This window comes from Physella acuta, unplaced genomic scaffold (genome assembly GCF_028476545.2).
Source record: "Physella acuta isolate Inbredline_101_S28 unplaced genomic scaffold, ASM2847654v3 ptg000312l, whole genome shotgun sequence".
Taxonomy (NCBI): Eukaryota; Metazoa; Mollusca; class Gastropoda; family Physidae; genus Physella; species Physella acuta.
The window spans coordinates 95575-123412 of NW_026731831.1; the positions used below are offsets into that span (position 1 = coordinate 95575).

Here is a 27838-nt window from a genome sequence, read left to right on the forward strand (position 1 = left end):
ACAGACGCCTGAAAGAAATTTGATTTGATAGTTGGAGATTGTTGTATTCGCCCCGTGTCATAATATAGGGCAAGAAGTCTTGAGTATATCCTATTCATATAATTAGGTGGTCGTCTAATACACTGAAAACTGTGATACATTGTCTCAGATGTTGTTTTTTTTTAAAAGAGGTTTTGTCCGGAGATAGATCTAGTTTGCGTTGAGATACTTTGTATCGAGATATTCTGTCTAAGTAATTTGTCCATGCTTCTCTCTCTAGCGCCCATATCTCCAAATTATAAATTTTAGATCTTGTTATCAGATCATATCTCAAGGTTATCTAAAATGTAGTGGACTGCTAATTTATTTGATGACTTAATTAAGACAGCTTAAGTTATTTTTAATGTCTCCACTTTAATTTAGATTTGATAGCAGCTTAAATAATTAATCCAATGCATTTAGTTGCAATTAGAAAAAAAAACGACACGATTGGCAGTTTATGTAAAATATTTTCAGATTGAATTTTTATTTGTGTAGGCGGATATTTTAAAAAAATATCTAGTCAAAAACAAAAATACAACAGCCATCAAAAATATGTTTGTGTTCATATTTTTTTTATACGCCCAGCTCCACGAATCTCTCTGCCATCTCACACCTAGATTAATACGCGAGAGGAAGCGAGAAAGAAAAAAAAAATCCCTCAGCGAGTGACGTCACTAATGGCGGCTATGTTGGTGGTGATCCGATGCCGTGAGGGACGGGCTAGCAGGGTGGATGCTATATAAACGTGTAGGTGGGTGGGAAGGACGGAGTGTGGATACCATGAACTGAACGGACGACGGCGATTTATCTCTCGCTAGCTAAAAACGAACAAGTTCGAAAACAAAGATCAAGAAATTTTAAAATAAACAAATTTAAAATTAGAAGACAGAAACTGACTATTAAAAATATTTAAAAGTGTTTTGAAAATAATTTTCAATAAAAAGATAGCCACATTGTTGAATTTAAAAAAAAAAATATAATATAAAACAAAGCCAAAATACATTTTTGATTAATTCAACAAGTTTAGAAAAGAAAAATTCCTCCAGTTTTTTTTTCGTTTCGTGAAAAAGCCAAAGTTGTTCGCTCAAGCAAGACTTCTCAAGAAGTTGTTTCATCACCCAAGGCTGTGAGTGTCAAGTTCCCCGACCCAGGAGCCAAAGATGTCCCACGGTTGTGTCCTGACCCACAGGCTCGCTCTCGTCTGTGCCTTCATGCTAGTTGCTCAAGCCTACATCATCTCCACGCCTAGCAGGGTGAGTCAAATATATTAGTAAAATAATTGTAAAAATATGTTGATAAAACTAATGTAAAAATATATTAATAAAACAAATGTAAAAATATATTAATAAAACAAATATAAAAATATATTAATAAAACAAATGTAAAAACCTTTTTAATTATAAGCTTTTTAATGAACTGAAAATAAGGAAATCAAACAAATTCGCGTTCTTTAAATAAAATCTTTTGTCTTCGTGAGATCTGTTTCATATTTTAGCGGCTCAAGCTTTTTTTAAACAAAGCCAGTTTTCTTGTTTTCATTGCATTAATTAAAAGCTTGTTTTTATATACTTTTTTATTTTCCACTTTTTAACAATTTGTTTTAAATGAAATCGAAGATATACAGGCTACAACTAAAAATATGCGCGTTAAAATCTGACCAGTAGCTTGACGTCTCTAAAAGACAGTTATCTGCCCCTTCTTAGTTCGCGGTCGACGCCAGTGTTTCTTCCAGACTTTTTTCTCCGGGGGTGCACTTGAAATCTTCGGGGGGGGGGGGGGGGGGGGCGGTAAACTTTCTTCGGGGGGCGGACACTGTTAAAAGTATATATTTTCTATATAAATTATATAAAATTCATTTCGTTCGGGGGGTGGGGGGGGGGGGGGCGGTAAAAAATTTTCGGGGGGGGGGGGGGGGGGCTTCGCCCCCCCGAAGAGATGCCTGGAAGAAACTCTGGTCGACGCTGTGACAAGAAATCAACCAGCCACGACAAACAGTTCAAATTTGACCGCCAGCTAATCGAGCGGTTGCAAGTTGTCAATCTTGTTATCACCCCTTTTATTGGGCGTAGGACAAAAGGCCGACATCCAAAAGGCCGATTATTGAATTAAGTAATTTTCTAAATTAATTTTTTCCTGAATATCCTAACTGATAAATTAGTTTTAAAATTATATATTCTTGCATTGTCATCGCAGAGGTTTGCATCAGAAAAATAAATCAAAGAAACTATACTATGTATTATGTACCGGTCGCTAGGCTTTCAGTTTAATAAAACTGGTAAAATCGTTACCAGAGGGATAATGAGTTACCCAGCCGTCGACGCACTCTGACCTTGAGTTCACGTTCTGTGATCTCAACATACGAAGGGGTAATGTGTTCAGTGTTTCTTCCAGACTTTTTTCTCCGGGGGGGGGGGGGGGGGGGGCACTTGAAATTTTCGGGGGGGGCGGTGAACTTTCTTCGGGGGGGCGGTAAAAAATTTTCGGGGGTGCTTCGCCCCCCCCCCCCCCCCCGAAGAGATGCCTGGAAGAAACTCTGAATGTGGTCAGCATCAGAGTTTCTTCCGAACGAAATGAAATTTATATAATTTATATAGAAAATATATACTTTTAACAGTGTCCGCCCCTCTCCCCCCGAAGAAAGTCTACCGCCCCCAACGAAAATTTCAAGTGCCCCCCCCCCCCCCGGAGAAAAAAGTCTGGAAGAAACACTGGTCAGCACTATGCCCAGCCGTCTTTACCTTCCCTAACATGAGTCAGGTACCCATCAGGGCTGGGTGGACTCAGGAACCTGTGACGAGACCGAACTCGAGACTTTTAGCAGTAGAACGCTTTACCATTCGACCACGTTATCCCCTCTCTACGTGGGAGTCATAAATAGATGACCCCCCCCCCCTCTAAATCGTAATGAAACTTACTGATCAAATAAGTTTTGACACCCCCCCCCCCACTCGTCTTTATTTAGTATCCGATCATTTATACCAGTTTTTGTAGTATCGTCCAATGACCAATTCCTGGCGTGCTGACCTACATAACACAGACGACAAGGTTTCCCTCCTAATCGGATTAAAATAAGATCACAGATGTTCAAATCAACATCGTCTCCCTTGTTAAGTCTACTCGCGAGATTTAAAGGCCGCCATCTTTGAAATCGTTTGATACTGATCTATTTCTAGTTCAAGACTATATTTACTGTTCATGAACATATTTACTGATCATGCATATATTTACTGATCATGAATATATTTACTGTTCAAGACTTTATTTACTGTTCAATATTATATTTAATTTATCGGACTATATTTACTGTTCAAGACTATATTTACTGTTCAAGAGTCTCCGGACTATATTTACTTACGTCAAGCAAACGGAGGTTAACAGGATAAACGCCAGGAATTAATTAAACGCTCAAAATATCTCGAACTATTCTGCTAATAAACAAGTAGTACAAATCTAGTGCCAATCTTTAGGTAGAAGGAGTGAGCTTTTTATAAATAACTGGGCGAAGATCATACTGGCGTCAAATAGATTAAACAAACATGTTTTAGTGTGAGTTTTTATACAAGGTGATTTGACGAATAATTAACCAATTAACCTAATTTTGTCTCACTAAATAAACCAGCCCAATGGTAACCGAGAAACGATAAATTGATCAGATAATGTTGTTGTGTAAAGAGCTGTTGTTTTAGAGTTAGGTGGACTTCTGAATCGTATTTTTTTTATCATAGTGATTAAAATAGGGTAATTAGATAATAAAATAATTAGTTCATATCTTAACGTAGTCAACGTCAAATATTGGATTGCTGGTGATTGTCAATAATTAGACAAAAGCTAACTACTAATTTAGTGATACCCCCTTCCCTCCCCCCAAGCACAAGCCGCCCAAAATAGATAATAAAAAAAAAGATATTCGTATTCTAAACTTTACTTTATTTGCCCCATTGAACATTAGGTCTTAAATGGTATGATTAATTTTGTTTAAAGGTTTACACACTGAGGCATGTAAAGAAGAAATTATTCGGAAACAAGCAATAGAAGAAAAATCCACAACTAATACTCAAATAGTTAACCCAGCTGATTTAACAACACATAAGTATTGGGTCCAGAGTTTCTTCCAGGCATCTCTTCGGGAGGTGGAGGGGTTATTTGCCCCCCTCCCCTCCCAACGTTATGGAATTTATACAGAAATCATATACATTTACCCCCCCCCCTGAGAAAAGTCTGGAAAAAACACTGATTGGGTCGCTAAGTGTACCGTCGTCAGGATAACCATCTACTAGTCCGCAATGGCCCGGTTGTGTCCCAAAAACTATCCATTCAAGCCATACGTACAGGATTAACGGTGATAATCAACGAGGTTCACCCCTTTAATCCATCCTTTTCGGTCCGACCTCACACAAATTAACCCATTTAATTCCCAAAACAGGATAACGAGGCTTTAAAGAAACCATACAAAACGCGGTCGGCTAGCTTTTGCACTTGCTTCGTATGGTTCATTTCATAATCGCTTCCCTAACCGTTATCTGATACAAACGTAGGGGGGGGGGGGGGGTGGAAGAGGGGAAGGCGCCATATAATAAAAGCATTATGGAAGGATGGTGCCATCTAATAAAAGCATGGGGAAAGGGGAAATCTATTCATGTAAATAAATAATTAAATTGAATTTGATATCACCGGATGATATTTCTAACAAAATAGATTGAATTTTCTCAAAAAAACATGCTAAACATTTTCCTGCCATTGAAATAAGAATAATTGAATTCTATTTAAACTGCAGCTTGCAACATAAGCTCTAAGCTCCCACGTGCCAACACACACGAGGGTGTCGACCTATCTAGACGCTGAGATTATATTATTGTTATAAGTCGTTTAACATTCGTGTGTGTCCATAGACATAAAACCTTGTGATTTTTGGTGTAAATTATCAAAGCTATAAAGACTATGTGGGAATGCGTATTCGAATGGTAGAGCATACGACTGCTAGGCTAAAAGTCTCGAGTTCGAAACCTTGCTCCACCCACCTATGATGGGTAGCTAACTCACGTTAGATAAACTAGAGGTAGATGAGAATAGTGCTGACCACACTATCCCTTGATATTCCGAGGTCACAGAAACACGTGAACCAGAGGCGTAACTACCCCTCCCGGCGCCCGGGGAAAAACTTTCAATTTGGCGCCCCACCCTCATATATTTTTTTATAATTATAATTCAAAACTGTAGCTAAAATGAGCTTTTAATTTTTTCAACACATGTACCCCCCCCCCCCCCGTCACTACGCCTCTGACGTGAACTCTACTTCACTTAGATCGTCAGATTTGAAAGGGAACTTTACTTTTTATAAAGACTACGTGACGTTTAGAAAACTCCCATCTGCGGTTGTAGCGATCAATGTTTTCGGAAATTTGGTTCCGATGATATTCTCGTGAGAAACTGCTCGACAGAACATCGTTAATTTCAAACGTCACTCACACAACACTCAAGTAAAACTCAAAACCACCGTACACACAAAAATTAACTTCATCTACCAAACCACCCCTTCGAAATTAACTCTTAATCGCACCCACGGTTTCTTTCAACCATCTCTTGATGGTGGAGGGGGCACCCGCTTCCCAAAACCACGTCCACCGTCCCGAACGAAATGGAATTTATATAGAAAATACATGCTTTTAGCAGTGTGTGTCGTCGTTCCCCCCACCCCCCTTTTCGGAAGTTTCAATTGTCCCTTCTTCCCCGGAGAAAGATGTCTGAAAAAAACACCGAAAACGCACTTGCTTAGAGCAAACCAAAACTTTCTTTGCGTTAAACTACTCTACCAAAAGTCATTTAATTAATTAAAAATCCCCTATACTGAACTAAGGGTCAATTTATAAACACCCTTAAAAATTCGCGCCTCTTCTTCCCAGCTAGTCTCGCTTCCCTGTAAAAATATTTCTCTCTGATTAAACCACATACTCCGACTTTTTGTTTTTCCATGATGGTGGAAGTAAAGGAAATGCTTGTGACAGTAGTTTCATTTTAGTCAGAGTTTTGTAACCAGTGACGGCGTTATAATTATTTATTTCCCATACTTTTGTAAAGCTTGATAGCGCTACATCACACGTAGGGGCCTATTTCTCAAATTTTGAAACAAATGACAGCCCTATAAATTGTTATATTTGTTATTCTTTTCGTTTCAGCCCGTTTTCCGGCCGTCTCGAAGTTTAGAAAGGTCAAGGATGTGTGCCAGGAACACGCCGTGTGTCTGGGCCGTCTGCAGCTGGTCGCAGAGTCTCATCGTCAGCGTGGACAACTGCTCGTTCGTCAGCTCAGGGTGAGTACTGACGTCAGACCAATTAAATACTCATCAACACCACCTCAAGAGACTGGTCTTTTCCTGAACCAATTCTCGGCTTAGTTTTCTAAGACTAGATTCGAGTTTTATAAAAAGATCATGCACTGGGGGGGGGGGGGGGGGGGGGGTGTAAAGAAATGTTATATATGGGATCAGTGGCGTCACTAGGGCGTATGTACACTTAAGTGTGAACCTCCGTAGTAGCCCACATTTCTTGTGTCATTCTCCAATGTCACATCTCTAGTTTTTTTTTTTTTTATTTTTTGGACCTGACTCTCTGGGGGACTCTAAGTATAGGGCATGTCTGGCTACTTGAGCGTCGTTTTTTTAGAGCAGGGTGGATTTTCTATGATGGATTATGTCTTCAATACGCGGCTTATGTACTATCTTTTCTACGCTATTGTAGGGGTATCGATAAAAAACAAGACGAATGTCCAGTGTTTGTTTTGTATCTTTTATTACATGTGTATGATTCTTAATGAATTTTTTACATAGAATACTGTGAGTTGAAATCAGACGAATGTCAAGTTTTTGTTTTGTATCTTTAATACGACTCTAAATGAATGTTTTACATACGACACTATGAGTTGAAATCAGACTCACCCCCACTAACTCATCCTCATCTCCCCCCTCAGATGTAAGTGCCCCAGGGGACAGAGATGCAGGCGCACATCAGAGGTGAATCCTGACAACGGTTCTTTGACGATTCCATTTACCTGCCAGTGAAGGCCCTTCTACCTGGAGCAGTTTGTTGAATGACTGAAACCACCACTAGCAAACTTGTTGTGTAGGCTTCATTAAAAACACTAACTTCCTTTCCGTTGCAGCACTACGAAACAAACAAAACATATTCTTGTTTATAAATAGAACTCTTGTCATCTGGTTTGTAGTGGTGTTTTCTATATTGGCACCGGATGTTCTCCCCCCCCCCCACCCCTACCAGCTAGAGAATTATTATCTTACACAAACCAAAGTTTTTATTTTTTTTATTTTTTACCAACTACAGAACTATTTACACAAACCATGTTTTTTTTTACCTACTAGAGAACACAAGCCTTTTTTTTTACCAACTACAGAACTATTTACTTACACAAACCATAGTTGTTTTTTTTTTTTACTAGTTAGAGAACTATTATCTTACACAAACCATCATTATTTTTTTTATCATCTCCAGAACTATTAATTTACACAAGCCATTATTTATTAGCGATGAGTTGGTAAATAGTAAACTCATGTTTTTTCTTAATTCATTGTATAATTTGTGAAAACATAAAATAATAAGAAATGTCAATAAATATACATACAATTAAATAAAGTATATATAAAAAAAAAACTGGTTAAGTAATATATTTATATTTATTTTAAAAAGACCTATGATGACATACATACATACACACAATCAAACAGAAACTCCAATTTTGTTTTTATAATAAAAAAATAAATGTGTGGGTACTGCTGTACATCACATGTGTGTGCAACATTGCTGTCTTGTACATGACATAACTGACATGTGCCTGACATTGCCGTGCCTGACATTGTGAACAAGGTTGGATCTAAATGTCACATTCGTCACACTGACATTGTTGTCCCCATTGTACGAGCTACGGCTGGATGTACGTTATGTCTGAACACAAGACTCAAGCCTTGTCCTGTCTGACCTATCATGGGACATGTCAAAACACACACACAAAGGAAAGTATGAAATGACACATGACATATAAGACTAAGTATAGCACATGTCAGATCCAGCGTATGACACTTGACATCAGTGTGATCAGAATGCAGCTATGTCATACATATGATAAGAAGCAGCTGTGCCAATCCTATGTGTACATATAAAACAAAATTGTGTACACAATTTTTTTCATGTACAACCACAAATGTTTTTATGTATATCAGTGTTTTATGAACACACACTAGGACTTCCACACCCCACACCAGTTAAACTAAAACAGAGACATTTTTCTCTAGCATGTTGATGCCCCTGTTCTAGACACAAGACAATCTTATATTTAGTTCTTCACAGGTGGAACTGATATTAGATCACAATCCGAACATGACATTTAAGTTTCCCATATGCTTGACATTTAGCCTATTGTACAAATGTCATTTAACATTACCATCACACTGACATTATCCTTCATACACACATGACATCTCGTCTCTTTGACATTTCACCATTTTTTTTCAGACAATACAATCTTTTTTAAAAAAATTAACCTTATGTTTTTCACATAAAATCAGAAAAATCTGTCAGTATTTATTACCACATATCCAAAAAACAAAACTGACATAAAGGTGAGGGGGTTCTAATTAAACATGGAGCATGCAAGAAGCTGACACTACATCCAAACAGGTTTATAAGGCTCTAAAGAAGAAGATTTATACAGCTGAAATATAAGGCCAAGCTTTCATTGGTTTTTTTAATAATAAAAAGTGTTACAGGTAGATGAAAGAGTGAGATGAAATTTTTATGTAAAGGCAAATTGACCAATAAGCATCAGCCAACACGTTAAGCTCCACTCTACTAAGATATTAAACAGCCAATCAGCACTCTGCAAAGGAATAACACCAAAAAAGCAGCCAATCAGAAATCTACATGGAAATATTTAGCCAATCGGTATGTTGCTAACAAACATTACATAGACACAGCCAATCGGGTGTATGGAAAACTTTACATTAAAAAAATAAAAGATCAATTATTGACATGACTTTGTTCCGCAGTGATGGTCAAGTATTTTAGCACAACTACAGCTGATTCATGTGTTTTCTTCAAGATTTCTATTCATTTAAGTGGTCATGCATAAGTTTTGTACAATTTTTACTGATGCAAAAAAATAAAAAAATGAAGCAATGATTAAGTTTCCAATTACAAAAAATGTAATGGCAATAGTTAAACAAATTAACCAAAAAAAATTATTGAGGTTAAAAGAAAATTGAATTATTAAACAAAAACAAATGCTAAAAGTGATCGTTTCCATCAACTTTTAACACAAAATTAAAAATACAATTTATATTTAGTTTGTGCTTAATTAAGGAAAAAGTAAATAACATCCATATTAATTAGTTGAAGCAGGTTCTCAATAAAACAAAAATAAAAACTCTTTTGTTTTCATAAATATCTATCAACAAATAAACTTGAAGCTCAAAATAAACTGATACAAAATAAAATATTTAAAAAATTAGAGTACATTTGTTGAGAGGCTTCGTTAAAATTTGTTTGGAATTCATGATGCACATACCTGTGCATAGGTAGATGCAGTAGAGTTTAAATGTTCTTACTGAGATGACAGAGAGAAATCAGATTCCAAGCACGTTGCCTGGAAGTCTTTAAATTTCCATCCATGTCATGTCAGGTACTGACAAGAACTTGCTAGCCTCTGAGTTGTTCACCACGACATGGGGCAACGTTTGGTGGTCAAAGCTGTATAGAGCCTGACTCCCAGCCCTAGGGTTCGCAGGTTCAAATCTTGAGTCAGACAGTCACACATTGTACAAAATATATTTTTTGAGCTCTGTCATATTGAGCTTTAAAACATTTCCATTATCAATAGATATCTCCAGAGATCTGACACTGTATAGAATGACTTATCCAACAATGTAATACTGTCAAGATAATAGCCAGCTATTGTTGTATACATTTTTTTATTTAAACAACCGGTAATTAATATAATCTTAAACCAAACCATTTATTTATTTTTAAATCATGTGATTTTTTAAGTATAGAACTTTATCAATAGTAAGTACAGAAAAATAAAGACTTAAAAATTATTTGTTCATAAATCAAGGACAGATACTTAAGTAACTTAGCGCAATATAATTGCTCAGTGCTTCGATAATATTACAGTAAATTAATTCCAGTAGCATCAACTGTTATGCAGAATGAATTTCATGCAAACTATGCTAAGACATGACTGACTAGACCAAAGCGAAATAGAAAGCATTGTAACAAAAAAACAACATTATTTATATTTGTATGCATACATTCATATATACAAGCAATAATATGTACAGTTGTATGTGTTATGAAATAGGAATGAATATTTGAAAAAAAAAATGTACACATTTATAATAAAGGCTAATCACATTACTTAAGGAATACCCAAATAACAAATCTAAAAACTCTGGATAAATATTGACTTAATTTACAAGTCGGATATTTTTTTTTTTTTGGCAGTTCTAGCAGTTTAGAAAGTTTGGTATCAAGAAGGAAGTTTCATAAATTAGGCACAACATAAATTTGAAATTAAAATATTCCTCAAGCTTTACAAAAGAAATGTGGAGAAAATGATACGTTGAGGAAAGGAGGGTAATTTAACTGTACTCAAATTATACTGGAATAAGGTGAAGACGAAAACTTCATCACGAGAAGCTCTATTTTATTTGTCAATGATGATTTAGACGTTTGCTTGATATAAGTTAAGATTGCATAGGTACTACACTAGACATTAGTTATTGCTTTCAACAGCCCATTTTAATGACAAGTCTGTTTTAGGATATTTTCAATGGGCAAGTCACTATTTGGTATGTCAATCGTACTTGATCAGAAATAATAAAATCTTGTATCGAAATCAAAACAGCTATGACAATTAGAATAACTATTATTTAAAAAAAATATATTTAAGTATGTTTAAGAATAGATTGCCAACATTTTGCTAACAATTATATTAAAAACATAATTCTGTAAAATTATTTCAGTTGTACTCATTGCGAAAACTTGGAAATTTCTTTAAATTAGGTGCCTGGTACTATATAGAGATATTGATTCAACTAATTAAGCATGATGATCATAAAAATTGTTTTAATTAATAATTAAGTTCATCATGAGTGAAATAGGTAAAAAAAAATTTGAATAGAAAAAATGTATATTATGGAAAGCATTTTAAAAATATGTGTAGTGTATTTTACAATGAACTGTGTCTCTTCAGCCATACCTCTGCATGTACATGTAGCAAGCTATGTAAGACACAATGGTGGCTAGCTTGTTTTAGTATGGTGGTCTATCAACAGGTTATGCCATCTCTATTCAGGGAATCACAATTTTCTTAATGACACTTAACAGTAAACAATGGACAAACTACAAATGTAAGCTGAACATTTTTGACTGGTGTACAAAGAAATTTCCCAATCAAAATTTTAAAACTTACTAAAAATTTTTTATCGTTCACAAATTCATTTAATTAATTGTATGTATTCAGTTGTGTATGTGTTTAAATACATAGAATGCCTTGACAGGTAATGCCTCTAATATGCAAACATTATAAAATAGGCAACATATTGACTATTATTTAGCATACAAGTCTACGCTAAGAACCAGAGTAAAAAATTAATTAAAAAAGGAAAGCAAAAACAAGGAAATCAAACAAACAGTTTTTGTAGGCCAAGAAATTAGGCTTTTGTTCAAAGAACTTTAGTCCACATTTTGAATTAGCTTTGCAATAAAATGCCTTATTTATTTATTGTTAATTAAGGCCAATTTAAAAAAAACAACATTTCCATTTCTATAGTAAGAAAGGAAAACACAGCCAAGAAATTATTTCAAGCTTCAATGAAACTTTTTCTAAAGAAGTAATTACCTTTAACACAATAAAACATTTTTTTTTTTTAGAATTTGTTCTCAAAAAGCTTGTAAAGAGTCATTTTTAATTTTGTCACTTTTGCTCATGTCAACATGTCTCAGATGAAAACCATGTATCAAAATGTGCTGGTTGAAAATAGAACTTAATTAGTTTAACAGAATGTCAATCAATTCTTGCTTAACAAAACATAATTACTGGCATCAGCCTTCATATGGCAAGTGATCTCAAGTTCTGTGGTGCCAACATTTCTGTTAATTCACGCAAGTATATTTTTATCTCATGTGGGCAGAAGACCAGCCCGTTTAGAAAATAAAGCAGGCCTCTCACAAGACATGAAAAATGTTGCCTCAACTAACAAAACAAAAGATGCATGTAGTACAATGTTTCCATTGGGAACTAGATGTGTGTATAACCCAATACATTAAAATAGTAGGGTATTATGTTGCCTCAACTAACAAAACAAAAGATGCATGTAGTACAATGTTTCCATTGGGAACTAGATGTGTGTATAACCCAATACATTAAAATAGTAGGGTATTATGTTGCCTCAACTAACAAAACAAATGATTCATGTAGTACAATGTTTCCATTGGGAACTAGATGTGTGTGTAACCCAATACATTAAAATAGTAGGGTATTATGTTGCCTCAACTAACAAAACAAATGATTCATGTAGTACAATGTTTCCATTGGGAACTAGATGTGTGTATAACCCAATACATTAAAATAGTAGGGTATTATGTTGCCTCAACTAACAAAACAAAAGATGCATGTAGTACTATGTTTCCATTGGGAACTAGATGTGTGTTTAACCCAATACATTAAAATAGTAGGGTATAGCATATTACATAAAGAAAAAACCTACACGTTTATGAACATGTATAATTTGCATAATTTAAACAAACAAGCAATTCACTGCTGGATAACTTTTAAATGTTCATAGGTTTTTTTCTTAAATGTAACAATTATTATTCTTTGTTCGATGAAAGGTGAAAATGAAAATTTTACACCAAAAATTGGTTCATATTAAACAGTGTGTAAGTGGGAATTATGTCTGTGTACAAATGGGGTGTACCCTCTACATAACATGGTGAGTAAAATAGTAAGTGGTGCGTCTGCTAAAAAAATTATTACGCATCAAATTCTGTACTGAAGAAAAAAATAAATCACACCACTGGTCACATAAAAATAGCCATTCAAAAGGAATAATAAAAATCACAGAAACAAAAGCGATATCACCAAACAACATAGCCCAGGACAGGTCCGTGGCTGATACAACAGGCACACTGTGTCTGCTTAGATACTGCCATCTGACAAACACACAAAAAAACAGTACCTGATGCGTAAATGCTGTCCATTCAACACCGTAAATGCTATCCATCCAATACCATAATTGCTGTCTATTTAGCACGATAATTACTGTCGATTCAGAAAACACCTTAGTAAATTAACCCATCCAAACAAATAAAATAGCCAATGCTGTCTGTCCAACAAAAACCTTCAGCATCTTGTGCTGTCTACCCAACATGTTAACAAATCTAAAGCTGTCCATCCAACACCAGCAACTGTGGCCCAGCAAGCCAGCCAGCACACAACTTGAGTGGTTGCTGCTGTCATCCAACAAAGTACACCACCCTCAGCAGTTGTATGTTTCTCTCTGTACAACATCCAACAAAGTACACCACCCTCAGCAATTGTATGTCTCTCTCTGTACAACATCCAACAAAGTACACCACCCTCAGCAATTGTATGTCTCTCTCTGTACAACATCCAACAACTTATTTACGCTTCAACTTCTCTGGGTTGTTGGATGCCATGTTGGTGAAGTCTCTAAAGACGTCTTGAAAAGTTTCATCACCTGGTGTACACACAGGAGAACAAAAACATTAGGGGTGGGGAGAACAAGGGGTGGGGATAACAAGGGGTGTGGAGAACAAGGGGTGGGGAGAACAAGGGATGGGGAGAACAAGGGATGGGGAGAATGAAGGATGGGGGAGAACAAGGGGTGGGGAGAACAAGGGATGGGGAGAACAAGGGGTGGGGAGAACAAGGGATGGGGAGAACAAGGGATGGGCAGAACAAGGGGTGGGGAGAATGAAGGATGGGGAGAACAAGGGGTGGGGAGAACAAGGGGTGGGGAGAACAAGGGATGGGGAGAACAAGGGGTGGGGAGAATGAAGGATGGGGAGAACAAGGGGTGGGGAGAACAAGGGATGGAGAGAACAAGGGATGGGGAGAACCAGGGGTGGGGAGAACAAGGGGTGGGGAGAACAAGGGATCGGGAGAATGAAGGATGGGGGAGAACAAGGGATGGGGAGAACAAGGGTGGGGATAACGAGGGATGGGGAGAACAAGGGATGGGGATAACTGACGAGGGTATAGAATCTGTTCTTTTCACATGAAGTAAAAAAACAAAAGCAGATAAGGCTAAAGAAACAGTGACTATAGAGACTGAATAGCATAGCTAGGGTTAATCATGCATTAGTGATGATGAACAGGATGTGTATTATACAATTCTTTTTTTTTTTTTTTGCCACTTGGTTGTTTAGCATTTACCCCACTACAGAAAATATGTAGATCAGGGATTCTCAAAATCATTTCATTTGTAAACATTTTTTTTATAAATGCAAGTATTTTGGCTACCCTAGATATATGTTACAAGTAAAATGGAAAGAGTCTGAATTTAAAAATACTTTTTTTTTTTGTTAGTGTTAATATTAATTTTGTGATACTCTCATAGTCTATTTCCACACTTTGAGAACCGCTGGTCAAAAAGACAGTAGCATGCAGCAGGTGAATAAAACAAACATGTTTACCTGGATTTCCTGAATAGCCTTCTGACTCTTTCATTTCATCATTTAGTTTTGCAAGCCTTAGCCTGCCAACAAAAAAAAAACAACAGTGTAACATTATAATAATTCCTTATTTCAGACAAAAGGCAAACTTGTAGAGTGAGGAGTCCACTTATAAAACTAGCTGTGCAAACTTCAGATTTTATTTATTTTTAAATTGTTGAAATTAGGTAATCTTGTGAAGTTTTTTGTTAAAAGATTGTACTCTTGTAAGTGTATGTTTCATAAGCTTTAATAAACCGGGAGTGATCTCCCCTAAACTTTCTCGAATATTCTTATATAAAATAACAGGGGATGGGAACTCGGGCTATAGACATGATTTTTAATCCATTTTAAATACTTAAAGTTTTAAAAATAGAATAAAATCTCGTAGACAAATTAATTGCACACCAAGTGAACGCGAAATAAAAAAGCGCATAATAGTGCGCAATATTATTAGTACTTTTAAAATTTACATTAGTTTTTTGAGAAATCGGAAGTAGCGTAAATTACTACTTCCTGTCAACGGAAATTACTCAAAATTTAACAGAAGGTAGAGAATTAGATCTTTTACTTACATGTGAAATTTCATTTATCTATCTGAAATAGTACTCAAGTTATAGGCTTTTAAAAAATTCAAAGTAGGAAAAGTACCACTTCCGGTTATCGGAAATCGCTCAAAAGTTGATACGGATCTACGATTTTGATAAAATACTTATATATGAAATTTCATCAACCTAGCTGTAACGGTACTCAAGTTATCGTGTTTACACACGGACAGACACACACACAGACAGACACACACACACACAGACATACGGACAAGATTGCAAAATTATGTTTTTCCGTATCAGTGAGGTGTAAAACGTCGAGATTTGTAAAAATCTCGATTTTTTTTTTTGCACGATTACAATACTTTCTCTATACTACGTATATACGAGAAAGTAAAAATGGTGGATGGACACATTTTAGAAGAGCCAACTCATTTTTTTTGGGTGACGCAGTGGTCTAGTGGTGGAGAGCTGGACTGCTAACCTGTAAGTCTTGAGTTTGAATCCGGGTTCGAGTCAGTAGACCGTCCCTGAGACCACCCAACTCTGATGGGTACCTAACTCACGTTAGGGAAAGTAAAGACGGCTGGGCATAATGTTGAACACACATATGCCGAAGTACAGAAACAAGTGAACTACTTCACTTGCCCTATAGACCGTTAGATTTGAAAGGGAAACTTTACTAACTCATTTTTTAGTTACTCCTTACACATAGGGGAGGCTACTCTTAAAATTAAAAAAAGTTTACATAAGTTTTAACATAGATAGCAAGATAATATTTCCTTTTAACTATTACAGGCAGTTTCATAGACTTATACCCATAAAAATAATTAAATGATTAACCATGTAAATTTTCATATTTCCAGATGAAAAAATAAAACAACAAATTTAATATCTACATATATCTTTACTTATTTTAAATTAAAAAAAAAACAAACCCAACAAGATTAACCTTGTACTTACAATGTAACAATATCAGCATTTGCACTCTCTACAGCAATCATCAATGGCGTCTATCAAAATAAAATTGATTGTGTCAAATAATATTATTTTCTTATTAATAGGTCATCTTTCCAGTTTCATAAATTTATAAAACTGCTACTGAGGAAACGAAAAAAAAATGTTCAATAAAATTTAGTAAAATCTTACCTTCCCAAAATTATCTTTAGTATTGTGATCAGCTCGCCTTTTGAGGAACTGGCAGACTTGGCTGAGGAGGGAGAGAAATATGGGCATGTATTGAAGAAAAAATGAATCAGCTATTTATGCGCAGATATTGTGTTAATAAAATTTCAAAAGAAAACTATAAGAGTTAATAACAGTGGTTAAAATTCAATACAACAATTGAGTGTGTACAGAAAGGAAATATAATTTCACGTGTAAATCTATTTAAATGTTAAAAGGCCAAATTCTATTCTACAGTTACATGTAAAGTGTACATACCCAGTGTGGCCTAGAATTGTTGAATGGTGTTAAATGGCCACATTCTATTCTACAGTTATATGTAAAGTGTACATACCCAGTGTGGCCTAGAATTGTTGAATGGTGTTAAAAGGCCATATTCTATTCTACATTTATATGTAACGTGTACATACCCAGTGTGGCCTAGAATTGTTGAATGGTGTTAAAAGGCCATATTCTATTCTACATTTATATGTAACGTGTACATAACCAGTGTGACCTAGGATTGTTGCATGGTGTTAAATGGCCACATTATAATCTACAGTTACATGTAACATGTCCATACCCAGTTTGCCCTAGAATTGTTGAATGGTGTTAAATGGCCAAATTCTATTCTACAGTTATATGTAAAGTGTACATACCCAGTGTGCCCTAAAATTGTTGCATGGTGCAGGGCTGTACGCCCATGTTTATCCTTACGGTCCAGCTTGCCGTTGTTCAGCAGTAAAAACTCACAAGTTGCCAGCGAGCCCTGTGGACATATATGGTCAGCATCAATGGGGGCTTCATGGGGTCAATTCAATATATCAAAAAGTGGGCTTCATGGGTTCATTTCAATATATCAAAAGGTGGGCTTAATGGGTTCCATTCAATATATCAAAAAGTGGGCTTCATGGGGTCAATTCAATATATCAAAAAGAGGGCTTCATGGGGACAATGCATATGTCAAAAAGTGGGCTTCATGGGGTCAATTGATATATCAAAAAGTGGGCTTCATGGGGTCAATTCACATGTCAAAAAGTGGGCTTCATGGGGTCAATTGATATATCAAAAAGTGGGATTCATCAAATCAATTCAACACAGTAAAAAGTGAGGGCCTATTGGTGAACAACAACGACAGAGAAGGGGTGGGGGTAGGTCACTAATAACAAGTGACACCCTTAAAGTTAGGTTTAACATCAATAATACATGACACCCAAATGGTTAGGTTAACATCAGTAACAAGTGACACCCTTGGGGTTAGGTTTAACATCAATAACAAGTGACACCCAAATGGTTGGGTTAACATCAGTAACAAGTGACACCCTTGGGGTTAGGTTTAACATCAATAACAAGTGCCACCCAAATGGTTAGGTTAAACCAAAACAACATCAACACCACCTAGCACCCAAGTAAACTCACCGTCTGCACAGCTTTCATGATGGGAGTCTTCCCCTCGTCGTCCAGGTTCACCCAGTTGGGGTCAGCCTTGTTGGACAAGGCCTCCATCATGACAGGCAGGTTGCGGGCCCCGCTAGCCTTGTACAGCAGCAGGTTGGGGTCCAGCTTGCTCATGTCCTCCCACGAGGTGGTGTTCTCGTCTCCGTCACTCCCTGGCTCGTCTTTGCTGGCTTCCGTCCCAGGGGCTTCGTCTTCGTACTCGTGCAGTGACTCGTCTGAACTTTCAAGGTCAAGGCCTGGGTTAACACATGAAAAAAATGTGTTTGTTAACAAATTCAACTATTACGTTAATTCAAGATAAAATAAAATGTAATATACAACAGGCAATTCCATGCTAAAGTGATATGTTCAGTTGGAACAAGAGAGCTAAAGATATTTGCATGTAGCCAGAGTATTTTAGCTGCATTTGCATTTGCACTGTGGTTATTTTTAGAAGGCTATTTTACTTTCGGTAATACTTTTCTTTAGCATTTTTGCTTTGTGGTTATTTTGAGGGGTTATTTACTTTCCTTGATTTTTAATAAGCTATTTTACTAAGTGTTTTATTTTAGAGTCCGATTTGCTTTGTAGCTATTTTTATAGTATACTTTGCTTTAAGGTTATTTTTATAAGCTATAGTGCTTTGATTTAAAAAAAAATCTTGTTGATGCTTTTTGTTACTATAAAAACTCAACTACAGAATTTCTTTTTATACACCATAGCCCACGAGGTTTTATTTGTTTATAGATCTTTCTTCCATACATCATTCTCCTGGGAGCACAATACCCCACCCCCCTCCAATCTGTAGTAGCGCATTACCCCCCACCTGGACTTTATGAGATGGATAGGGAAATGTTCAGGATAATTTAGGGATAAACTTTGGGATAGGGATATGGTTAGGGATAGAGCAAAGGATGATTGGATCAGGGGTAGAGATAAGGATAGGGTTAGGAATGGGGGACAAGGAGTTGGATATGGACCAATATAATATGCATTGTTAAGTATTTACAATGGGGGGGGGGTATTTGACAGAGGGTAATTGATCTTAAGGGGATGGGGTAATACCAAGGGGAAGACCCCTTTCTCTCACCATACATTAAATGAGTGTCACCTCTTATGATCCCCCCCCCCTTCCCCACCTTCTCACACAGTATCTTACTCTTGTTCAACCCAGCAACAAACGGGCTGGGGCACTCGTCACCAAAGACCAGGCCGTAGCTGCTGTCTGCCAGACTCTCTCCCCCCCTCCCTCCCCCCCCCCCCTTACTTCACACAGTATCTTACTCTTGTTCAACCCAGCAACAAATGGGCTGGGGCACTCGTCACCAAAGACCAGGCCGTAGCTGCTGTCTGCCAGACTCTCTCCCCCCCTCCCTCCCCCCCCCCCCTTACTTCACACAGTATCTTACTCTTGTTCAACCCAGCAACAAATGGGCTGGGGCACTCGTCACCAAAGACCAGGCCGTAGCTGCTGTCTGCCAGACTCTCTACCCCCCCCTCCCCCGCCCCACCCCTCACACAGTATCTTACTCTTGTTCAACCCAGCAACAAACGGGCTGGGGCACTCGTCACCAAAGACCAGGCCGTAGCTGCTGTCTGCCAGACTCTCTACCCCCCCCCTCCCCCGCCCCTCACACAGTATCTTACTCTTGTTCAACCCAGCAACAAACGGGCTGGGGCACTCGTCACCAAAGACCAGGCCGTAGCTGCTGTCTGCCAGACTCTCTCCCCCCCTCCCTCCCCCCCCCCCCCTTACTTCACACAGTATCTTACTCTTGTTCAACCCAGCAACAAACGGGCTGGGGCACTCGTCACCAAAGACCAGGCCGTAGCTGCTGTCTGCCAGACTCTCTACCCCCCCCTCCCCCGCCCCACCCCTCACACAGTATCTTACTCTTGTTCAACCCAGCAACAAACGGGCTGGGGCACTCGTCACCAAAGACCAGGCCGTAGCTGCTGTCCGCCAGACTCTCCACGCCGCTGCTGGCGCTGCTGCTCTCCTTAATGGTTGCGTTAGACACTGACAACACCGCTGGGAGGGTCAGGCAGGATGGACAAAAGGTCAAGGTTAGTACAGTGCAGAAACCACATCGGGGTGTAGATGCAACAATGCTTTACAATAATGATCAGGCTCAATCATATAGCATGCTAGTATTACAATAACGCCTAGAAAAAACTACAACATCTCATGCTAGATATTAAGATAATGACATTCTCAGATACATGGTCTACTCAGATATGGCAGCTAAAGAGAAATTGTATGACAGCAGGTTATGACACTGATTATAGTTATTATATGTTGTGACATTGGCTGACTAATACGTGTGAATGGCAATGTATAAGCCGGTTGCTCAGCTATGACATTAGCAATACAAGGCATTCAATCATTGGAGAATAACACATGTACCCTAATATTCTATAAGGCAAGTTAAAAGGGGTATTTAGCCGTTACTTTTTAATTTTCATGACAGGTACTCATTACAGCTGAGTTGACTCAGTGGTAACTTATAGACAAAAGACCAATAATCCATCAGAGTACAAACCTTACACATTAAGACTAGTGATTTGAAATTTACTCATTGACCTAACATTCCATTTACATAAATTAGAGTACATTTATAACAAGAGTTAAGTACACTTTCAGACCAGATGGCAGAAGAAGTAGAGTTAATCAATATCTCTGGCCTCAGCGAGTAAGGGATAGTATGGTGAGCACTATGCCCAACTGTCTTTACATACAAAGAAAAAACAAAATCAAACTGACACAAAGATTGTGTGGTGAGTAACATTAGGATAAACAAAGAAACAATGAACAGATCATGACAGTTATTACCAAGTTAAACAAATGAGAAGAGATTAAAAGCCAAGTTAAAAGGTTAAACTGATTAAGATAATATAATGACAGTCATCAAAATTAAATAGGAGGCAGCAATATAAAGAAAGTTAAGACAATACAATGAGGGTTAAAGTTAAATTAATACCACACTATGAGGGTTAAACTTCAATATTTAGACAATGAAAACACTGGAGTCAATTAGATAGACACAATATAAAGGGAGACAACTTAATAAACGTTTGTCTCAGTGTTAGACCAAGTCCACAGATAAGAAACAAACTGCAACAAAATCTTGGTTAAGAAGATAATACATTTTAAGCTAGCACACATCAAATCAAGTTATAGGTTAATAATAACTGTGCATCTCTTCATGTCTAAACATTCTGCCTGCTTTTTAAAAAATAATATGTAGAAAAATTGCTTTAAAATAGAAAGTTCTTACGGAAACTTTGTTTCTGTTTAAAATTTTATAAAGCATTAAATATTTAATACGAATAACAAAAATATAGTAAGAATTTTTTACCCACATATATTACTTAGGTTACATGTATAAATAACTAAACTCAAAGAGAAATCAATGGTCTAAATGATAAGAAGCTAGATACCTCACTAGTACCCATAGATAAGATCCTCTATACCCAATTAGCACATAAATCTAAAACATAAGAATCTCTATACCACACTAGCAGATATAATCTAAAAGATAAGCTCTGAACCCCCCACACACATATAACCTAAAAGATAACCTCTATACCGTACTCACACATATAACCTTAAAGATAACCTCTATACCCTACGTGCACATGTAATCTAAAGATAAGAACTCTATACTCTACTACCAAAACCACAAAAATAAGACCCTCCATACCCCAAACTCTAAAACTTGAGACCCTCTCTAAAGTAGTTTGACCCAGGACATGAAGAGCAGCAGGTTAAAACATGGAAAGCAAAAAGCAGCATAAACACCTCCTCTACTAGAATTAACACCTTCCAGAATTTCTGACGGAACCTCCTCGGAGTCTGATGGCGTCAGGGAATCCCCCCTGGAACTGGACGAGGTGGACTGGGCACTCTTGGTGGGGGACTTCCTCGTCTTTTTCCTCACACTCCACTTCCTGGAGACATTGGTTTTATTGACGCCTGGAAGTTTCCTGATGAAAGCCTTCTGGACATACTTAGCGCGGATCCAGTTTTCCCTTACACTTCTGCACAAATAAAAACAAAAGCAATTTACACAAAGCAATTATTTAAGTCGTAAATTATAAAAAAAAATCAATTATTCAAGTAATATATTTTTAAAAAATTAATTATTTTAGAAGTAAATTTTTAAAAAGCTATTCATTAAGAGGTAAATATTTAAAAACCAATTCATTAAGAAGTAAACAAAGAAAATGTTGTCAGCCTATGAAGTAATAGTCAGCAGTACTTGGTGGAAGGGACTGCCTGGCAAATACTACTGATTTTTTTTATAATGTTTGAATAACAATTAGAAATGAGTCAATACTGATTCTTTATACAGATACACGTAAAAAAATGTGTGATAGCTTAAATCTAACAAAACTATTATGTTGAAATTAGATTGATTTTAAATGATTGTTTAAACATAATTTTTCTAACCAACTGCTAAGTTAGCTAGAAAACTGCATTTCTATCAAAACAGTATCTCAACAGTGTAATGCTTGACCATGGACTTAAGGGTTACAGGTGCAAAATTTGTTACTCCAGAACATCCCTGCGCTAACCCAGCTCTAATAGGTACCTGATCGTAATAGGGCTATAAAAATCAGCAGTTAACTACAACACCAATGTTGTGGTCATACCTTAGCTACAACACAAAGGTTGTGAACATACCTTAGCTACAACACAAATGTTGTGAACATACCTTAGCTACAACACTAATGTTGTGAACATACCTGTTGCTGTCCGGCGCTGCTCTAACAGCCACTGACTCGTCCACCTCAGCCTCGTAGATGTGGTTGACCACCTTATTGCCCAGTTCCAGCATCACCTTCAGGTGTTCTGGTTCCCAGGTGTCCAAGGTCAGGGAACGCACCTGTCACAACCACAGAGGTCATCCTAGTCACATGTAACTCACACAGGATTCAGTAAATTATTCGTTAATACTATTTTAATACAATTAGAGTCCAATAGTTGCAGATATATATATCAGTCTAATTATCAGACAATACATAAGTCATTACTCAGGCTTCCAACACAACATTAAAACAGATGACAAATGATACTGCATTCTAAGGCCCGATCTTTACTAACATCTTTATAAGATTCTATATTACCTTAAGCCCAACACACCAAAATACAAACATTACAGAGGATATGTGGATACCAAAGCTAGAATAAATACCAGAGGAATCAACATAGTTTAACCTAAGCCCACCACACCAAAACACTAACATTACATAGGATATGTGGATACCAAAGCTACAATAAATGCAAGAGGGTTTAACAATGTGTAACCTGGGCGCAGCATACCATAACACTACCATTACCTTGGATACATGGACACCAAAGCCTCGATGAATTCCAGAACATTCAATACAGAGTGTGATCCCAAGGTTGATGCTGGCCCACCTGGGCTCTGGGGCACCGCAGTCGCAGCAGTTGGAGTTACCTGGTATAACAAGCAGCTGTTCCATGCGACTGGGGAGGGGGGGGGGGACAAGAATCAGAGACATTATACACTACATCTAGAGCATTTTAGTAAAATGCAGTGGGATTTTAAAAATTAGCATTTTATACATAATTTTAATGGACATTTAATAATTTTTTCTACATTAAAATTTGCTTAAAAATTAGGTACGACTCAAATTACTATAGAAAGATACAAGTGTGGAAGGGGGGGGGGGGGGGGGGGTCTTTTAAAGTGTATGAGGGAAGAGTCTAGTTTTTTGAGACACGAGTATTATATAAGCATGGACCTAACACAGAATGAGACAAAGACACTATGATGGACAAGACTGGACCTACACCCTAAGACAGCATGAGACAAAGACACGATGGACAAGACTGGACCAATAGCCTAACACAGCATGAGACAAAGACATGATGATTGAGAAGACTGGACCAATATCCTAACACAGCATGAAATAAAGACATATGGGACCAGACAAGTTCTTACACTCTGGCTTTGCTGGGCTTGGGCTCTGCTGGCTGTATTTCTGACTGGCTGGAATCTTTGGAGGAGCTGCTGGAATTTCTTTTGTCTTCCTGGTAAATACAAGATACAAAAAGTTTGAGCCTACAGAATACACACATTGTTCCATGTCCTGTCTGTGTTTGTGAGATATCATTTAACAATTGAATGCAGAGCAATTTCAGAACTTTTTTCACTAGAGATCAGGATAGTTTGTTGAAAAGGGAAATAACTAGGTAAATATAACTGAAAGATTCAGTTTATACAATATATCTGAGTCACTCATAGGCTAAATGTTAAATTTAGCTGAGCATTAAACTGGCAATAAATTTGCTTCAATTGGCTCAACCATTTAGATAAACTCTACTTCTGCTGTCTCAAATAAAAGTGTACTGATTAAAAATAAAAGTGTACTAATTAAAAATAAAAGTGTACTAATTAAAAATAAAAGTGTACTAATTAAAAATAAAAGTGTACTAATTAAAAATAAAAGTGTTCTAATTAAACAAATGTTCTCACCAACTTATCTGGAGGGTGTAGAGTCTCCTTATAAGCCCGGCTGATGCTGGTGTTTAAGGCATTGATCCACATTTGGCACTCTGTATCTGAATCAGCTTGCAGGATGTGACTCCTGGCAAGGGAGACAACAACAACAAAAGGTTAGAATGTTTCAGTATTGAGTGGCATCATCTACCATTCTCATTGTTTCTGCTCACATTACAAAGATCAATTGGAAATAATTTCTGTTGTGAGTAACACTACCTAAAATGTGAAACTTTACTCAAAGTAGAATACATCTTGTAAACATTTTAAGCAAAAAGTATGTTCCTTGTAAAAATTGATGTAGGGCACTACAGTAAAAAAGTCAGGTTTTCCTATTTTATGACAATGCTAGGGACTGCCACAGGGCTATGTCAAGAAACTGATATTAACATGAAATTCCAGCAATATTGCTAAAATACATGCTCTAAAGTACCAAATATATTGTATGTAACAGAGAAATATATATTTTTTTAAAAAAATGATAAAGATAATACAATTGAGTTAATACAAGAAGTAATGTCTCTGGATACAAGAGCAACAATTTTAAACTGGCATCATATAAATCCCAGCAACCCACCTGGTAGGGGAGAGAACCTCAAAACAAAACCTCCTGTCTGAGTCTGGGGGCTGTCGTATAGTGCACAGCCTGAGGTCGTCCTCCATCACAGTCATGGTGTCCTTGCTTCTCTTGCGGTAGACAAGCTGGCTCTCTTGGATGCAGAACCAGCGCCTGTAGGGGTAGAAATATGACTAGGGGGTAGAAATATTGGAGTCTTCATGACTCTAGTAGGTAGAAATATTGGAGTCATTGGGGTACAAACATTGGTCATTATGACTAATCTTTAAAAAGAAGTATGGTTATGGCCATAAAGCAGTGTTTGACTGTTTCTGTAACCTCAGTATAAAAGAGTGATAGTGTTTTAAGTTCTGTAATACTTTCTCTAGCTCAAGACACATACCCATTATGGCAGATCATCTTTTTTTATAAAAATATATAAGAGCTGTTGTTATAACAACAAACTGATAATGTACCTGTATACACAAGACATTGGGGGTGGGGCGATGGTGGTATGTATGTCTTTAGTAGTTCCTGGGCTAACAGCTACAAAGTATGATTCTGACAAGATTCTGACCACTATGTTGAGGTATCACAACAAAGACTTCTCTATCTCTCTGACGGACGAGGACTGACAGTGTACAAATTTTATGAGCAAATGGTAGCACTCACCTAACATAGTTTTTGAAAGCATTGCTGTTTCTTTTAAAGAGATATCCTTCCACCTGGTCCCCTAGATGGAGATTACTGGTGCTCAGGTCCTGAAATATACAGGTTGTGTTTAGGTAGGTTGTATGTAACTTAGGTCCTGAAATATAGAGGTTGTGTTTAGGTAGGTTGTATGTAACTGAGGTCCTGAAATATAGAGGTTGTGTTTAGGTAGGTTGCTAGCACTGAGGTCCTGAAATATAGAGGTTGTGTTTAGGTAGGTTGTATGTAACTTAGGTCCTGAAATATAGAGGTTGTGTTTAGGTAGGTTGTATATAAATTAGGTCCTGAAATATAGAGGTTGTGTTTAGGTAGGTTGCTAGCACTGAGGTCCTGAAATATAGAGGTTGTGTTTAGGTAGGTTGTATATAAATTAGGTCCTGAAATATAGAGGTTGTGTTTAGGTAGGTTGCTAGCACTGAGGTCCTGAAATATAGAGGTCGTGTTTAGGTAGGTTGTATGTAACTGAGGTCATGAAATATAGAGGTTGTGTTTAGGTAGGTTGTATGTAACTGAGGTCATGAAATATAGAGGTTGTGTTTAGGTAGGTTGTATATAACTGAGGTCCTGAAATATAGAGGTTGTGTTTAGGTAGGTTGCTAGCACTGAGGTCCTGAAATATAGAGGTTGTGTTTAGGTAGGTTGTATGTAACTTAGGTCCTGAAATACAGAGGTTGTGTTTAGGTAGGTTGTATGTAACTTAGGTCATGAAATATAGAGGTTGTGTTTAGGTAGGTTGCTAGTGCTGAGGTCCTGAAATATAGAGGTTGTGTTTAGGTAGGTTGCTAGTGCTGAGGTCCTGAAATATAGAGGTTGTGTTTAGGTAGGTTGTATGTAACTTAGGTCCTGAAATATAGAGGTTGTGTTTAGGTAGGTTGTATGTAACTTAGGTCATGAAATATAGAGGTTGTGTTTAGGTAGGTTGCTAGCACTGAGGTCCTGAAATATAGAGGTTGTGTTTAGGTAGGTTGTATGTAACTTAGGTCTTGAAATATAGAGGTTGTGTTTAGGTAGGTTGTATGTAACTTAGGTCCTGAAATATAGAGGTTGTGTTTAGGTAGGTTGCTAGTGCTGAGGTCCTGAAATATAGAGGTTGTGTTTAGGTAGGTTGTATATAAATTAGGTCCTGAAATATAGAGGTTGTGTTTAGGTAGGTTGCTAGCACTGAGGTCCTGAAATATAGAGGTTGTGTTTAGGTAGGTTGTATGTAACTTAGGTCCTGAAATATAGAGGTTGTGTTTAGGTAGGTTGTGTATAAATTAGGTCCTGAAATATAGAGGTTGTGTTTAGGTAGGTTGTATGTTTTATTATGTGATGTAGTGTAGGCCATTTCCTGAAATGTTGAGGTTACTTTGGTAGGTTGTATAAATGTTATGCCAGTGTTTGTAAATGTTACATATTGTATGCTCATGGTCAATTTTATTCTGCTGGTTAAACAGGTTGTCAACTGCAGGTATTTAAGTGAGAGAGAAAACAAGTTCTTTCAAAGTGAATCAAAGTAATCCTAATTAGACTTAATGCGGAGGGCCAGAATTATAAGGGAGGAGAAAAAAGGCTGTATCATCTAGTCACATATTACTTAACACAGCAATATTAGCCAAAGTCTTCTATAAAGATATATTTACTTAAAGTTTAAAATAAAACAAGTCCCTGTTTACAGGTTAAAAGGAAGAGCAAATGAAATTAAATCTTAATCAGATACATATCTAGAATCTAAGCAAAATACCTAAGCGAAAAGCAAAACTATTATTTTTTAAAGATGTATATCACCTGAGTAATACATAGGTCATTCACAAATGACGACACTCAATTTAACAACCTACCCCACCAGTCAAACAGACCATCGCATAATGCTAGCACTCAGACTAAATGACATCAAACCCAAACCCCCCACCCCAATTAAAAGGTCCGAAAAATATTAACACGTTTTTTTTTTCAACCATTCAGTTTCTTGAAAACTATAAAATATCAGCACGCCAAATTTATGGAAGACAATCATCTCCTACCCACGGCCATGGTCACAAACAGAGTTTCTTCCAGCCCCCCCCCCCCCCCCCCCCCCCCCCACGGAGAAAGAAAATCTGGAAGAAACACTGGTGTCAAAGTCAATCGTTCCCGAGGTGCGTGACGTCA

General features: G+C 37.2%; 2 protein-coding genes across 2 annotated transcripts in view; one reads left to right on the forward strand and one right to left on the reverse strand.

Annotated features, from left to right (window-relative positions):
• The first annotated feature begins 1105 nt into the window (after positions 1 to 1105).
• On the forward strand, positions 1106 to 7269 carry LOC131940238 (uncharacterized). The gene is made up of 3 exons (XM_059298872.1): positions 1106 to 1274; positions 6195 to 6328; positions 6985 to 7269. Exons 1-3 carry the CDS (start codon positions 1182 to 1184, stop codon positions 7073 to 7075), a joined length of 318 nt encoding a protein of 105 aa, XP_059154855.1. The 5' UTR covers positions 1106 to 1181; the 3' UTR covers positions 7076 to 7269.
• A 5785-nt stretch (positions 7270 to 13054) lies between these two features.
• LOC131940218 (arf-GAP with coiled-coil, ANK repeat and PH domain-containing protein 2-like) overlaps positions 13055 to 27838 on the reverse strand; it is a 56697-nt gene continuing 41913 nt past the window's right edge. The window contains exons 12-26 of the mRNA XM_059298845.1: positions 25670 to 25758; positions 25019 to 25171; positions 24418 to 24529; positions 23884 to 23972; positions 23255 to 23405; positions 22661 to 22800; positions 21714 to 21952; positions 19796 to 19943; positions 19071 to 19177; positions 17894 to 18168; positions 17134 to 17243; positions 16460 to 16520; positions 16274 to 16323; positions 14745 to 14806; positions 13055 to 13786 (exon numbers count right to left, since the gene is read on the reverse strand). Coding sequence (XP_059154828.1) covers positions 13707 to 13786; positions 14745 to 14806; positions 16274 to 16323; positions 16460 to 16520; positions 17134 to 17243; positions 17894 to 18168; positions 19071 to 19177; positions 19796 to 19943; positions 21714 to 21952; positions 22661 to 22800; positions 23255 to 23405; positions 23884 to 23972; positions 24418 to 24529; positions 25019 to 25171; positions 25670 to 25758 — 1866 coding nt within the window. The 3' untranslated portion in view covers positions 13055 to 13706. The remainder of the gene's footprint in view (positions 13787 to 14744; positions 14807 to 16273; positions 16324 to 16459; positions 16521 to 17133; positions 17244 to 17893; positions 18169 to 19070; positions 19178 to 19795; positions 19944 to 21713; positions 21953 to 22660; positions 22801 to 23254; positions 23406 to 23883; positions 23973 to 24417; positions 24530 to 25018; positions 25172 to 25669; positions 25759 to 27838) is intronic.

What these genes read in the sequence shown, in the direction of transcription:
- LOC131940238 (XM_059298872.1), top strand. Translation starts at nt 1,182, where the DNA reads ATGTCCCACGGTTGTGTCCTGACCCACAGGCTCGCTCTCGTCTGTGCC. An exon ending in TCATCTCCACGCCTAGCAGG is followed by an intron (nt 1,275 to 6,194) that starts GTGAGTCAAATA and finishes TTTTCGTTTCAG; the next exon opens with CCCGTTTTCCGGCCGTCTCG. An exon ending in TGCTCGTTCGTCAGCTCAGG is followed by an intron (nt 6,329 to 6,984) that starts GTGAGTACTGAC and finishes CTCCCCCCTCAG; the next exon opens with ATGTAAGTGCCCCAGGGGAC.